The following is a 14,132-nucleotide window of genomic DNA, read 5'->3' as shown; positions in this document are numbered from 1 at the left end:
GCACTTTGGGTGGCCAAGACAGGCGGATCACAAGGTCAGGAGATAGAGACCTTCCTGGCTAACACGGTGAAACCCCGTCTCTACTAAAAATACAAAAAATTAGCTGGGCGCGGTGGTGGGCGCCTGTAGTCCCAGCTACTCGGGAGGCTGAGGCAGGAGAATGGCGCGAACCTGGGAGGCGGAGCTTGCAGTGAGCCGAGACAGCGCCATTGCATTCCAGCCTGGGTGACAGAGTGAGAATCCGTCTCAAAAAAAAAAAAAAAAAAAAAAAAAAGAAATTGCTCAAAATCTCAAGGATATAAGTAGTAGAGTTTGGACCAAAATCCAGGGCTATCTGGCTCTAAAGCTCAAGTTCTTATTAACCCAAGCCTCACTGAATACAATAATTTTTAAACAATGGTTCCATGTGCTAAGTAGCCCATCTCTTCCATTTTCTCATTCACACTTTCCTTGACTTTTATTTAAGTGTGTGTGTCCTTCACTACAACAGCTCCTTTTGCCACCACCACAGAAAGAAACAAAGGGCCAAATTCTTGACCATTATTCAAATTATTGACCATTATTCACCCAGGAGTTTGGTGCACTGTACTGTTCCTTCACCATCATCTTCAGGTTCTGATAATGCTCAAGACTTTCAGTGGCCTAATGATCATTCTAGGGGACTACATCATCATTAAATGTATGAGTCTTCTTTCTGTTGCAAATGAAATAAAATATAACAAGGTTTCCAAATTTCTGGGGATCAAGATACATGACAACAGAGTTATTAGTGGCTTACCGTCCATAGGTCCCAGGGCAATGTCTGAAAGCAAATAAACAAAAATACTGTTAGTTATGCAAATCCAAAACATAAAAAAATGCTGAGGTGACAAAAGTTCTTGAAATCATAAGCATTTTTTAAGTATTTTGTGCAGTACTGTTCAATAGAACTTTTTTGGTGAAGGAAATGATCCATATCTGTGCTTATCCAGTATGGTAGCCACCAGTCACATGTGACTATTGAAGCACTTGAAATGTGCTAGGGTAACAAAACCACATTTTAAATTTTACATAATTGTATTATACTTAATATAAGCTTAAATGGCACTTAGCTTTGGATAGCACAGGACTAATCAATCTCAACTTTCACTATGTGAGTAGAAAACTATATTTGAAACACGAATGAGGTTACTTTAATATATACACACATACACACACACCTCATTAAAATAAAGTAAACAAGGTGTCCAAATATTAGAGCTTATCACATCTTTGAGGAAATGCAGGCCCTAATCACTGCTAATGCTATTTCCTTCCCATCTCATTCAAGAGGATATAGGATGACCAGTTTGATGGTAAATGAGCCCCAGAAAAACAGTTCTTCAATATGTTAAATTAGATGATAACACACTGCTCAATGAATTGGTAATCATACAAATTGGCAGAGCACCCTCTAAGACATGAATGAATTACACTTACTACTGGCATTTTAATTATAAAGCTTATGAATCCTGGGGAGTGAGGCCAGATGGTTCAAGTGGCTTCCACTATGGGTGAAGGGAGTAGGGGAGACTTCTCTTTCTTATTTCCTTTATGATTGAGAATTGCTGCTAAAGCCACATCCCGTTATGCCCATGTCTTTGTGACTAGAATGGATTCATGTTTATGCACTTATTTTGAATCACTAAATGTCAACAGCAAACTAGAGAACCTGGCATTCCCACCTTAAAAATATGATGGTTTCCAGTTGAGACTGCAGAGGCCTCGTTTGGGCTCTGTATTATAGAAAGCGGGCCCTGTGGTTCTAATTCATACCCACCCACGTGGTTGGGTCCCATTCTAACCGCTCTGCACTGCCTGCCTTGCATCTCCATGCAGTCTGCCTGGTCTCTTGCTTAGCGTCTTCTCGTAGGACGATTAAGACAGGAGAGAACAGCTCCATGGAAAGCCACAGTTTTTTGTACATGGATCTAATATATGTTTTCTGATTATCTAGATGATTCTCATTTCATTGCTTCATAGCTCCTTAAGAATCAAAGATCATAAAAGCTAGTACATGTCTCTGTATAATGCACACATCACCAGTATTTTCTTTAAAAGGAAGGCAGGAAATATGAAATGTCATGTTTATCAGTCCTCAGGATCATGAAAGGATACGTTAGTGTGCACAGATACTGCAGAGATCACAAGATGAGGTGTTCTGCTAGCAGCAAGAACATCACTTGAAAACATGGGGTCAGGTGATGGGTAAAGGGGGTCATTTTGAGTGAAGAGGAAAGAAACCAGGCAGACCTAACAGTGCTGTGCCTTTTTTGTCATTCAGTCAAGACTTTTGTTCTTAGCAAAAGAGGAGAGGTATGATCAAAGCTGGATTGCAGGACAACTATAGTGTAGTGACTCAGTTATGGCCACCAGGAGGCCAGAGGGTTTTATTACCTAGCCCTGAAGAAGAGCACAGGGACACACACAGCTTGCCCTCACTGCGATGATATATGTCCTTCAGAACTAAGACTTTTGAAGATTAAACCAAGGTCATTTTTGTTTAATTTTGAAGAATCTCTTAGTCATAAGGCCACACACAGTTTCATGATTTATGGATTAATGTAATCATGAATTAAAATAAAAGAAGTTTCCCTCCTGATTCAAACTTGTAGACAGAAATGCTATGAAATCTCACCCACTAATCATTCCAGCATCCACTGCAGAAACTTTGTGTCTGCCACAAAAGAAATGAAGCATGGGCCGGGCGTGGTGGCTCATGCCTGTAATCCCAGCACTTTGGGAGGCTGAGGCAGGTGGATCACGAGGTCAGGAGATCGAGACCATCCTGGCAAACACGGTGAAACCCCACCTCTATTAAAATACAAAAAATTAGCCGGGTGTGGTGGCGGGTGCCTGTAGTCCCAACTATTCGAGAGGCTGAGGCAGGAGGATGGCGTGAACCTGGGAGGTGATGCTTGCAGTGGGCCAAGATCACACCACTGCACTCCAGCCTGGGCAACAGAGTAAGACTCCATCTCAAAGAAAAAAAAAAATGAAGTAGGGAGAGTAAGGCAGAGGAAATCCTGTGAATTCTGCAGGCTGTCTATACAATGAGAGATCTCTGAGAAGGAAGTATACTCAATTATATGTACATTCACTTTGTACTTTTCTTGGTCACCAAGGTGGAACCCTCAAACTTGCTGACACTACTTTAGCATTTCTCAAAATATTGTTTTAGAGAACATTCCAATGAATATTAAGAAAAGTGTAGTTAACATAGATTTCTGTGGTCAAACAAATTTGGGAAACTCTAAGTTAAACAAATACAAACAGTTTTTTTTAATTGCAGAACTTCTCAGCCTTTAATATTCTAATGCACATCATGAATCTTCTAGAAGAGAGTTAATACAGGAGGCTTCCTGGAACATTCACCTAAGAGACCCATTTTTTTTTTTTGCAAAGCATCTTTAAGGCTAGTGTTTAGACTATTAATTTCTTACTTTATTAACAGTTTAGACATTTATTGTTCATATTGCACAACAGGAAAGCCTTTAGAAGCCCAATCACATTCTAGAATAAAGCATGGAATAGACATAATCCTTATTTATTGAGGTTCATATTGAGCCATTTATTCCCTAGCAGTTTACTGTGATATACCAAGAAGGCTTCAAGCCAGGGAATCAAGCTAGGTCTTAATTCCTAGGTTGAATGTTACAATATTCTTGCACTAATTCATTTGAAGCATACTCTAGCAACTTTGGATTTGCCTAAATTCATATGTGGGGCTCCAACCATATGCAAAGTACTTATATAAACAATTTCTGTTTTGTCAAATTTTGAGTTAACTTCCTTCTATTAGCATAGACAGTTGTAAACTAACTATATTTCAGAGGACCTACCCACAGGTCATTATGGCACCTACCACCAGTATCCTCCGACAGAGAATGTAATGACAGTAACTATAAGAAAGGAAGAAATGTGGAGTGTGAGGGAGTGGTGAGCAAAAAGGCTTGGGGAAGCAAGGCAACTCTCCATCAAACCATAATCATGATCACAGGAGGGGAGCTTCTTCAATGGGGAGGATGAACACAGCATCATCAAGTTCAGAACTACCAACACTGAAAACGGCTTCTGCTGGGGCATGCTCTCATGGTCACTGCAAACACACTTTAACTTGCAAAGTATGAGGAAGGGAAGTAGAGAAAACAGCAAGAAGAGTAAACCCAAAACCAAAAGAAAGAGCTTCATCCAGGGAAGCCATAAAATGTATCCTGTAAACCTGAACAGTTCTGAGTGCAAAGTGGGCACTGGTAACAATTACTCTGGGAGAGAACACAGGAATGTATAGTTATGCCAGCTCTATGGGTAGAGAAAGCTGATGGCATGGGAGGCTTAGAATAGCTGATATTGATAAGGTCCCCTTTCTACCCCTCTTTCCTATTAGGAAATATCTGTTAACCAAAAATAAAAATAGATAGTAGTCATGAAAGGTATAGGGATCATTGGTTACCACACTGAGCCTATTGAGGTTTATGAAATATCTCCAAACATCCAAAAAGCACCTGATACCTGAGACATGGGTGAGTGGGTCACTCCAGCAGAACCTGCAGGTGTCACCTCGGGCTTGAAAGGATCAAAGTCCAGATCCAGCAAAGTCTCCTCTTTCTTCACCTCAGGGACTTCATTCTGTTAAAACAAACAACAAAACAAAACAAAACATGTATTAGCTTGAATCTGGTAAGACCATCATATAGCCCATGTATACTCTCTCTAATATTATTATTGGGTAACCCCAAAACACACTTTTATAAGCATGGTGGCTTACCCATATGCACCCGGTCACTCAGCTAAATGCAGTGAGAAGGAAATAACTGACTCTGGCCAAGTATAACCTAAATTGCCCTGGAATGTGTCCCAGGCTCCAGCTCTTGTCCTTTGTTTAGCTCCAAGTCCATTCAACAAAGAGAATGTTCCAAGTATGTATCCTAATGTACCAAGATACAAGGAGTCTCTGTCAGCTCAGGGAACTCAGATCAAGAAATTACAGATGACCCAATCGATAAAATGGGCCAAGATCTGGAATCATTACAGCAATACTGCTGATGTTCTTCTGGGAAGCTAAAATTTTACAAGGAAGGGGCCATTGTGTACTGCTGACCACATCCCAACTGCCTCATTCCCTCACTGGCACGGTATCCCTTGATTTAGTTATCATTTGATCCAGTCTTCATCCTAGCATTGTTAGTTTCAATTGTGTATGTGTATGAGTGAGGGTGAATGGAAGGGAGAGAGGAGAGAGACAGCCATGCCTCCCAACATTTGCTTCAAAATGAGCTCCCATTAATAATATTTGTGGATTAGAAAGAAGGTAAGCCAAATAAGACATAGGACGAAAGTCCTGCTTTGATAATACAAAAAAACCTATCATACTAAACATTATCATCTGTTCATTTATTTGTGGTATCATAATACATGAAAACAATGTGGGCTTGAAGTTGGCATAACTCAGGCTCAAGTTACACAGTAAAGGGCCAGGCTAAGACAAAGTCCCATAAAGTACATCACAGAAAAGGGAGTTGGGGTCAGTTTTCATACAATTTAAATTACATGTGTTTAGCATTCAATATAAAATTCTTTTTAAAAAAACTTTGTTGCCTAGAAATTGAAACGTCAAACCAATGGGTAAAGTATACATTAAAATAGATTTTTGGAGACAGATTTTTGAAGAACAGGAGTTATTTTAATTAATATTCATCACAGACATTAAAAACTGAGAAATGTATGAAAAGTGAGGGCCAGACACGGTGGCTCACGCCTGTAATCCCAGCACTTTGGGAGGCTGAGGTGGGTGGATCAGGAGGTCAAGAGATTGAGACCATCCTGGCTAACATGGTGAAACCCTGTATCTACTAAAAATACAAAAAAAAAGAAAAAAGAAAAGAAAAATTAGTTGGTCATGGTGGTGTGTGACTGTAGTCCTAGCTACTTGGGAGGCTGAGGCAGGAGAATCGCTTGAACCTGGGAGGCGAAGGTTGCAGTGAGCCGAGATCGCGCCACTGCACTCTAGCCTGGGTGATGGACTGAGGCTCCATTCCCCACCAAAAATAAAAATAAAATAAAAATAAAGAAAAGCGAGGTGATATAACTTAAATACTTTCCTTAGCATATCCATACTCATTGCAGAAGAAAGCTGCTAATATGTCATGCTATTAGCCTTATATTTTCTATTTTGCAGCATAGTAACTCCCCATATATACTTTTTAAAAATTTCACAAGGATAATGCCCTTCTGAGAGCTCTACTTTCTTTACTAATTACAATCACAAAACTATCAACCGATTCCCTATTCAAAATCTGCATAAGCTTTGTTTTTCCCCAACTTTTATGTTGGTAAAAATTATATTTTTAAAATTTAGTAAACATACTATACTTGGAGTATGATAGGCACTGTTCGAAGAACTTTACACATATGGACATTACCTCACGTTAACACACTTTGGTGCAGTCTAATGTTGACAACACTTTATTGCCTTTAAAGCATTTATCTTGCCATGTTCTCCAAACTGCATTGTACCTGCCTTTTCAAATATAATCCTTACAAAAAATTGAGGGAGGGATGGCAGCAATTCTCCATTTGGGAGAATGAAGAGAATTGGCTGAATGGTGATCTATGGTCATGGCCCCCAGCTGCCATGTAGCAGAGGTAAGACTGCAGTTGGTGTCTCTGACTCCAATTCCTGCCAGGCTGTCACTGATGCCCCAGACCCAAGTTTCTCAATTAGGAACCCCAAGAATCTGCAGAGGAATTCTCAAAGTTCTGCAAGTTCTCCATAAAATTTTAGGTCATGTGAATATATTCATTATTTCCTTTTAAGCCTAATGAATCCCCTTAAGGAAGCTCAAATGGGAATTTAGAGATGAAGGATGAAATGAGGCATCAGACTATAATGGGCTATGCTCAGACTTTGATTGAGATCAATCTGTGTTTATACCCCAATTTTACCACTTGCTAGCTGTCTCTCCCTGGCCAATCAATTGAGCTTCTTTGAGCCTCGGTTTCTTCACGAATAAAATGGGATTAATAAGACCTAATAGGATTACCATGAATAATAAAGATGATAAATGCACATGTACATAATATCTAGGAAATACTCAAAATGGAAATGGAAGCTAATGTTATTGATTACCATTAGCAACAATGCATACATGTGATTATAGTTTGGCTCTGTGTCCCCACCCAAATATCATTTCAAATTGTAATCCCCATGTGTCAAGGGAGGGACCTGGTGAGAGGTGACTGGATCATGGGGGTAGTTTCCCCAATGCTGTTCTCACAATAGTGAATGAGTTCTCATGAGAGTTGATGGTCTTAAAGTGTGGCACTTCCCCCTTTGCTGTCTCTCTCCTGCCACCATTTAAGATGTGCCTTGCTTCCCCATCACCTTCTGCCATGATTGAAAGTTTCCGGAGGCCTCCCAGCCATGTGGAACTGTGAGTCAATGAAACCTTTTTTTCTTTATAAATGACTCAGTCTCAGGTAATTCTTTATAGCAGTGTGAAAATGGACTAATACAACATGTGAATATGTAAAATTACTGTCATCGAATATCCATAATGCCAATTTGGCTGCCTTCAAAATATGTGGCTGGTTTTTTCAGGCTCAACTTCTGCTTAGCTTTACCCTCTTAATCTTGAGAATTATCCCTTAAGGTACTCATGTCAAAGAATATTCTGGTAAAGCTACAAAAATAGCAAAAGGATTTTGCCTGCTTATGTAGTATTCCTTTTTAAAAGGGCAGGAATGTACTCACAACTCTGTCACCACATGTTGAAACACAGAAAAGTGTAATTTTCCTTAACAAGACAAATGAATCCTGTACACCTTCATCACAATTAGAGTACACATGGTATGGTCTCAACATTCTTAGCTTTTTGGGAACTTGATTGTAAGTACTGCTTTACCATCAGAAATCTACAAGGGGTGACTTGGAATGTGCTCCTAAGAAAGGAGACCAGCTGTGGAAACCACAGTAGGGGAAAATCTTCCAATAGGAAAACATTGCCAATTATAATAATCTGTGCTATGTTTCATGAGGTGTCTTCTACTTGGGACATCTAAGTTTATTAGTAAGGTACCGGACCTCTTCCAGTGCAGATGTGCAATTTGAGCATAATCTGTATGCCTAGCCTTGCCACGGCTTCGTGATAGATGGATTTTACAATTTATCATGGATAAAGAGGATCATTGCCTAAACATTTATGCACTCAATTACAGAGCTTCAACATAAAGCAAAAACCAAGAGAGCTATAAAGAAAAATAAAAAAGCACACACACTTTTATAGGAAAGACTTCAATACTCCTCTTTCAATAATTGAAAGAACAAATGGAGAGAAAATGAGCAATAGTATAAAAGATTTAGATAACACTATGACTAAATTTGACCTAATTTACATTTATAACATTCTATCCAACAACAGGAGAATATATATTCTTTTCAAGTGTACATGGAAATGTAACATGATAAGCAGTATTCTAGGTCATTAAATAGGTCTCAACTGATTCTTTTTTAAAGGCCCTATCTGAGATTTTATTTCTAAAAACAAACAAACAAATGAACAAATAAACAAAATGGAACCTCTTTCTTGCACAGACACCAGAGACAATGCTAAAGTTCCCAGTATAACTCTATTATAAAGACACACGCATGCGTGTGTTCATCACAGCAATATTCACAACAGCAAAGACATGGAATGAACATAACTACCTATCAATGAATGCCTGGGTAAATAAAATTTATATATATATATATATATACATACACCATGGAATACTATGCAGCCATAAAAAGAATGAGATCGTGTCCTTCGCAGGGACATGGATGGAGCTGAAGGCCATTGTCCTTAGCAAACTAACACAGGAACAGAAAACCAAATACCACATGTTCTCACAAAGAGGGAAACAACACACACTGAGGCCTATTGGAAGTGGAGGGTAGGAGGAGGTAGAGGATCAGAAAATATAGCTAATGGGTACTAGGCTTAATACTTGAGTGAGGAAATGATCTGTACAACAAACGCCCATGACACAAGTTTATCTTATGTAACAAACCTGCACTTTTACCTCTGAACTTAAAATAAAAGTTTAATAAAAACTTGCCCTTTTAAAGAGCACAGCATGAAAGTGGCTGCCATATGCATACTCAGTCCACTCTTGTCCTAGTGGCCTCATCAAGTAAGATACAGCCTTCTTCCTCTCCCTGGTAGTCTATCTTCTGTTTTAAGACTCCATGTGTCCCAGCTGGAAAAAACTGTCACTGAATAACTTCTGCCTTCAACTAATTTAAAAACATTCAAGCCACATAAAGTATGGTCTCTGACTACACTGGAATTAAATTGGAAATTGTTAACAGAATGGTCTCTAGAAAATCTGCAAATATTTTAATCATCCAGAATGATCTCTGCAAAATCCACAAATAATATTCTTCTAAATAACCCAATGAGTCAAAAAAGAAATCAAAGTGGAAATTGGAAACCTGAATGGAAATGAAAACAATATATCAAAATGTATGGGATGCTGCTAAAGCAGTACTTATGGAAAAATTTATAGCACTAAACTCCCATATAAGAAAACAAAAAGGTCTGAAATCATTAACCTCACCTTCTTTTCATCCTGAATACTAGAAAAAAATATAAACAGAGCAATAAAAACCAAAGTAGAAACTGGAAATTATACAGATTAGAGTGGAAATCAATGAAACAGAAAACAAAAGACAGAGTGAGAACAAGAAAAAAGAGAGAATCAATAAGACCAAGGGCTAGTTATTTGAGACGATCAATAAAATTAATCAACATTTAGCCAGTCTAATTGGGGTAAAAAAGAGAGTGAGAGTGAACAAGGATGCAGATTACCAATATTAGGAATGAGAGAGGGAAGCATCATCATAGATATTAGATATATCAAAAAATAATAATAAAGAAATATGATGAACCACTTTATTCCAAATACATTTGACAATTTACATGAAATGGACAGATTCCATGAGAAACACAAACTACAAATACAAAAATATCACTCAAGAAAAATAGATACCCTGAACTGCTCTATTATCTATTATATAGAAATATATCAAAACAAAAGAAAACACAACAAAACAGAGCCCAGATGAGTTCTCTGATGAATTCTATCAAACATTTAGGCAACAAATAATACCAACACAAATGTAACCAGCACACTGAAAGGGAGCAATCGATTTTCAGTTCAATTCATTCAATACCATTACCCTGGTATTAAATCATAAAAATGCTTTTCTTAAAAAAACCCTATAAATTAATATTCCCCATGAACAGGAATGTAAAAATTCTAGACCGAGCTTTAGCAAACTGACTAAAGGATATATAGATAAAAAGGATAGCATACCATTACCAAATGGGGCTCATCCTGGGACTTCATGGTTGGTTCACCATTGGAAAACCAATAAGTATAATTCACCATATTAACAAACTATCAAGAAAACTCATATGATCATCTTAACAGATGCAGCAGAGCATTTGAGAAAATCCACATTAATTCCTGTTTAAAACTCTCTAAGTAGGAATAAAAGGCTACTTCCTCAATCTGATAAAAGCCATCTAATGAAACCTACAAGTAACAAACACCATGTTTAAAAGTGAAATACTACATGTTCTTCCTCTAAGACCAAGACAAGGATGACTGCTTTACTACTTTTACTCAATATTATTCTGGTGGTACAAGAATGAAATAAGGTAGGAAAAATAAATAAAAGTCACCTAGATTGCAAAGAGAGAAGTAAACTTTATTCATAAAAGATATGATTATATATATAGAAAAATCCAATGAAATCTACAAAAAAGCTATAGAAACGAATAATTCGGTTTACCAAAGCTGCAGATACAGCATCAATATACAAAAGTCAGTTGTACTTATAGATAATAGTGTGAACAACCAGAAAAAACAGATTTAAGAACACGATTTATAATAACAATAAAAATATAAAATACTTAGGGATAAACCCAACAAAAGATGTGCAATGTACATTGCAAACTGTAAAACATGGCAGAGAGAAATTAGAGAAGACCATTAATAAAGGGAGAGATATACTGTGTCTATGCATCAGATGACTCAGTTATCATTGATCTATAGATGCGGTGCACCATGATTCAATATCTGTACTGCTTTGAATAGTACCTCCCGCCCAAATTTCATGCCTATCTGGAACCCGTATTGTCCTTAATTGACAACAGGGTCTGAACCAATGTAATAAAATAAAGATGAGGTCATACTGATTAGAGTGAGTCCTAATCCAATGACTGGTGGCCTTGTAACAAGAGGAAAATTTGGATATGTAGACACAAGGAGAATGCCCTGTGAAGACACAAGCACACAGACACACAGGGAAAATGCCATGTGATGACCAAGGTGCATATTGGAGTGATGTATCTGCAGCCAAGGAACCCCAAGGACTTTCAGCAACCACCAGCAGCTGGGAGAGAAGAAAGGATTGATCCTCCCCTAGAGCCTTCAGAGAGAGCATGTCCCTACTGACACCTTGATCTCAGACATCTAGCTGTCAAAACTGTTAGAGAACATTTTTTTGGGGGGGCGGGGTTTGAATTTAAGCCACTCAGTTGTGGTGCAGCAGCCCAGGAAATAATACAATATCAACTTACAGTTGATTCTGAAGTTCATATGGAAATTCAAAGGACCTAGAATAGCCAAAACAACTCTGAAAAAGAACAAAGTTGAAAGACTAACCCTAATGACCCTGATTTCAAGATATTATAAAATGACAATAATCAATATAGCATGCTGCTGGCACAAAGGTAAGCAAAAAGATCAATGGATAATCATATGGCCCAGAAATATATCTATCTATCTATCTATATATATGGTATATACATATATATTAGATAGATAGATAATTAGTTGTCTAATTTTCCACAAAGGTACAACTAATTTTCCACAAAGGTACAAAGGCAGTTTAGTAGAGTAAGAATACTTTTCAACAATGGAATATTCATTTCTAAAGAAATAAATTCCAACACATACTTTGTACCACATAAAAAAATTAACTCCAAATTGGTCACAGGCCTAAACGTAACACCTGAGGATAAAACTTCTAAAAAATATTAAGAGAAAACCTTGCGATTTTTATCTTGGGTTAGATGTTACATGAAATATATAATCCATAAAAAATGGATAAATTGGATTTCATCAAATAAAAAAATTCTACTCTCCAAATTACACTGCCAAGAGAATGAAAAGAAAGCCACACACTGGGAGAGAGTATTTGCAAATCTTATCTAATAAGGGACTTGTATACAGAATGGATAAAGAGGTCCCAAAAACTCAGTTAAAAAATAAATAAATGAGCAAAAGTTTTTAACAGGCACTTCACCAAAGAAGATATATGGGTGTTAAATAAGTACATGAAAAAATACTTAACACCACTAGTCATTTGGGAAATGCAAATTAAATCAAAATGAAATACCACTATCATTTACTAGAATAGCTAAAATTAAAAATACTGACTGATATGGTTTGGATTTGTGTCCCCACTCAAATCTCATGTCAACTTGTTATCCCAGTGTTAGAGATAGGGCCTGGTGGGAGGTGACTGGATCACGGGGGCAGAGTTTTCATGAATGGTTTAGCACCATACCCCGCTTGGTACTGTATAGTGAGTGAGTGTCAAGAGATCTGGTTGTCTAAAAGTGTGTTACACCTCCCTCCTCTCTCTCTCTTCCTCCTGCTCCTGCCATGTTGGACACCTGCTCTTGTTTTGCTTTCACCATGAATAAAAGTTCCCTGAGGCCTCCCCAGAAGCAAATGCTGCCATGCTTCCTGTAAAGCCTGCAGAACCATAAGCCAATTAAATCTCTTTTCTTCATAAATTACCCAGTCTCAGGTATTTCTTTATAGCCATGTGAGAATGGCCTAATACACTAACCATGCCAAGTGTTGGCAAAGATGTGGATGAACTAGAACTCTTATGCAATGCTGATGAAAATATAAAATGGTACAAACACTTCAGAAAATCTGTCAATGTACCCCAAAACTTAAAGTATAATAATAATAAAATAAAAAAAAGAAAAAGAAAAAAAAATTAAATTTATTCCTAACGTATGATCTAGCTAGTTTATCCCTAGGTATTCATCCAAGAGAAATGAAAGCATGCATGCACACAAATATTTGTATACAAGTGCTTATGGTGCCTTTATTTATAATAGTCAAAAATTGGAAACAACTCAAACAACCATCAGATAACTTGTGATATATCCATACAATGGAATACTACTCAATAAGAAGGAATGAAGTACTGATATGTGCTACAACATTAATGAATTTCGTAAACCAAAAACTATGCTTTCTGATACTATAGGATTCCATTTATATAAAATTCTAGAAAATGCAAACTAATGTATAGCAACAGAAGATGATTGTTTGCCTAGAGATGCTGGCGCCAATGGGGAGGAGCAAGACAAATTAAAAAGTTGCTCTGAAAACTTCTAAACTTCTTGTGGTGACATATATTCATTATCTTGATTCTGGTAATGGTTTAATAGTATATATGTATGTGCAAACTCATCATATATGTGCATATGTAAATATGTACAGTTTATTGTAGATCAATCACACATCAATAGAGCTTACTAATAAGATTAAAAAGAATCTAATAGTGGCAGATGGGTTAAACCTACCATAGCACATTCTCTTAACACAGTGCTCTGCTGCTATTTAAAATAATAAAATAAATACTAAATTGACATGGAAATACTTTTGTTATATTTGTACTAAAAAATCATAAATTAAAAATCTGACATAGAATGATTACATTTCCAAAAATATACATTTCGGTTACTATTTTTTTTTTTTGAGACGGAGTTTCACTCTTGTTGCCCAGGTTGGAGTGCAATGGCACGATCTTGGCTCACCGCAACCTCCGCCTCCTGGGTTCAAGCGATTCTCCTGCCTCCACCTCCCAAGTAGCTGGGATTACAGGCATGCGCCACCATGCCCAGCCAATTTTGTATTTTTAGTAGAGACAGAATTTCTCCATGTTGCCCAGGCTGGTCTTGAACTCCCGATCTCAGGTGATCCACCCACCTTGGCCTCCCAAAGTGCTGGGATTACAGGCATGAGCCACCGTGCCC

General features: G+C 37.6%; 1 protein-coding gene across 2 annotated transcripts in view; it reads right to left on the bottom strand.

Moving 5' to 3' along the window:
- Positions 1-14,132, bottom strand: part of AMPH (amphiphysin) — a 250,218-nt gene that overhangs the window by 47,593 nt on the left and 188,493 nt on the right. For both annotated transcript variants that reach the window (XM_054496470.2, XM_054496471.2), the window contains exons 12-13: positions 4,531-4,647; positions 779-802 (exon numbers count right to left, since the gene is read on the bottom strand). In XM_054496470.2, coding sequence (XP_054352445.1) covers positions 779-802; positions 4,531-4,647 — 141 coding nt within the window. The remainder of the gene's footprint in view (positions 1-778; positions 803-4,530; positions 4,648-14,132) is intronic.

Source organism: Pongo pygmaeus, chromosome 6, assembly GCF_028885625.2.
Source record: "Pongo pygmaeus isolate AG05252 chromosome 6, NHGRI_mPonPyg2-v2.0_pri, whole genome shotgun sequence".
Classification (NCBI taxonomy): Eukaryota; Metazoa; Chordata; class Mammalia; order Primates; family Hominidae; genus Pongo; species Pongo pygmaeus.
Note: the sequence above shows the minus strand (reverse complement) of the source record. Positions and strands in the feature narration are given on the sequence as shown.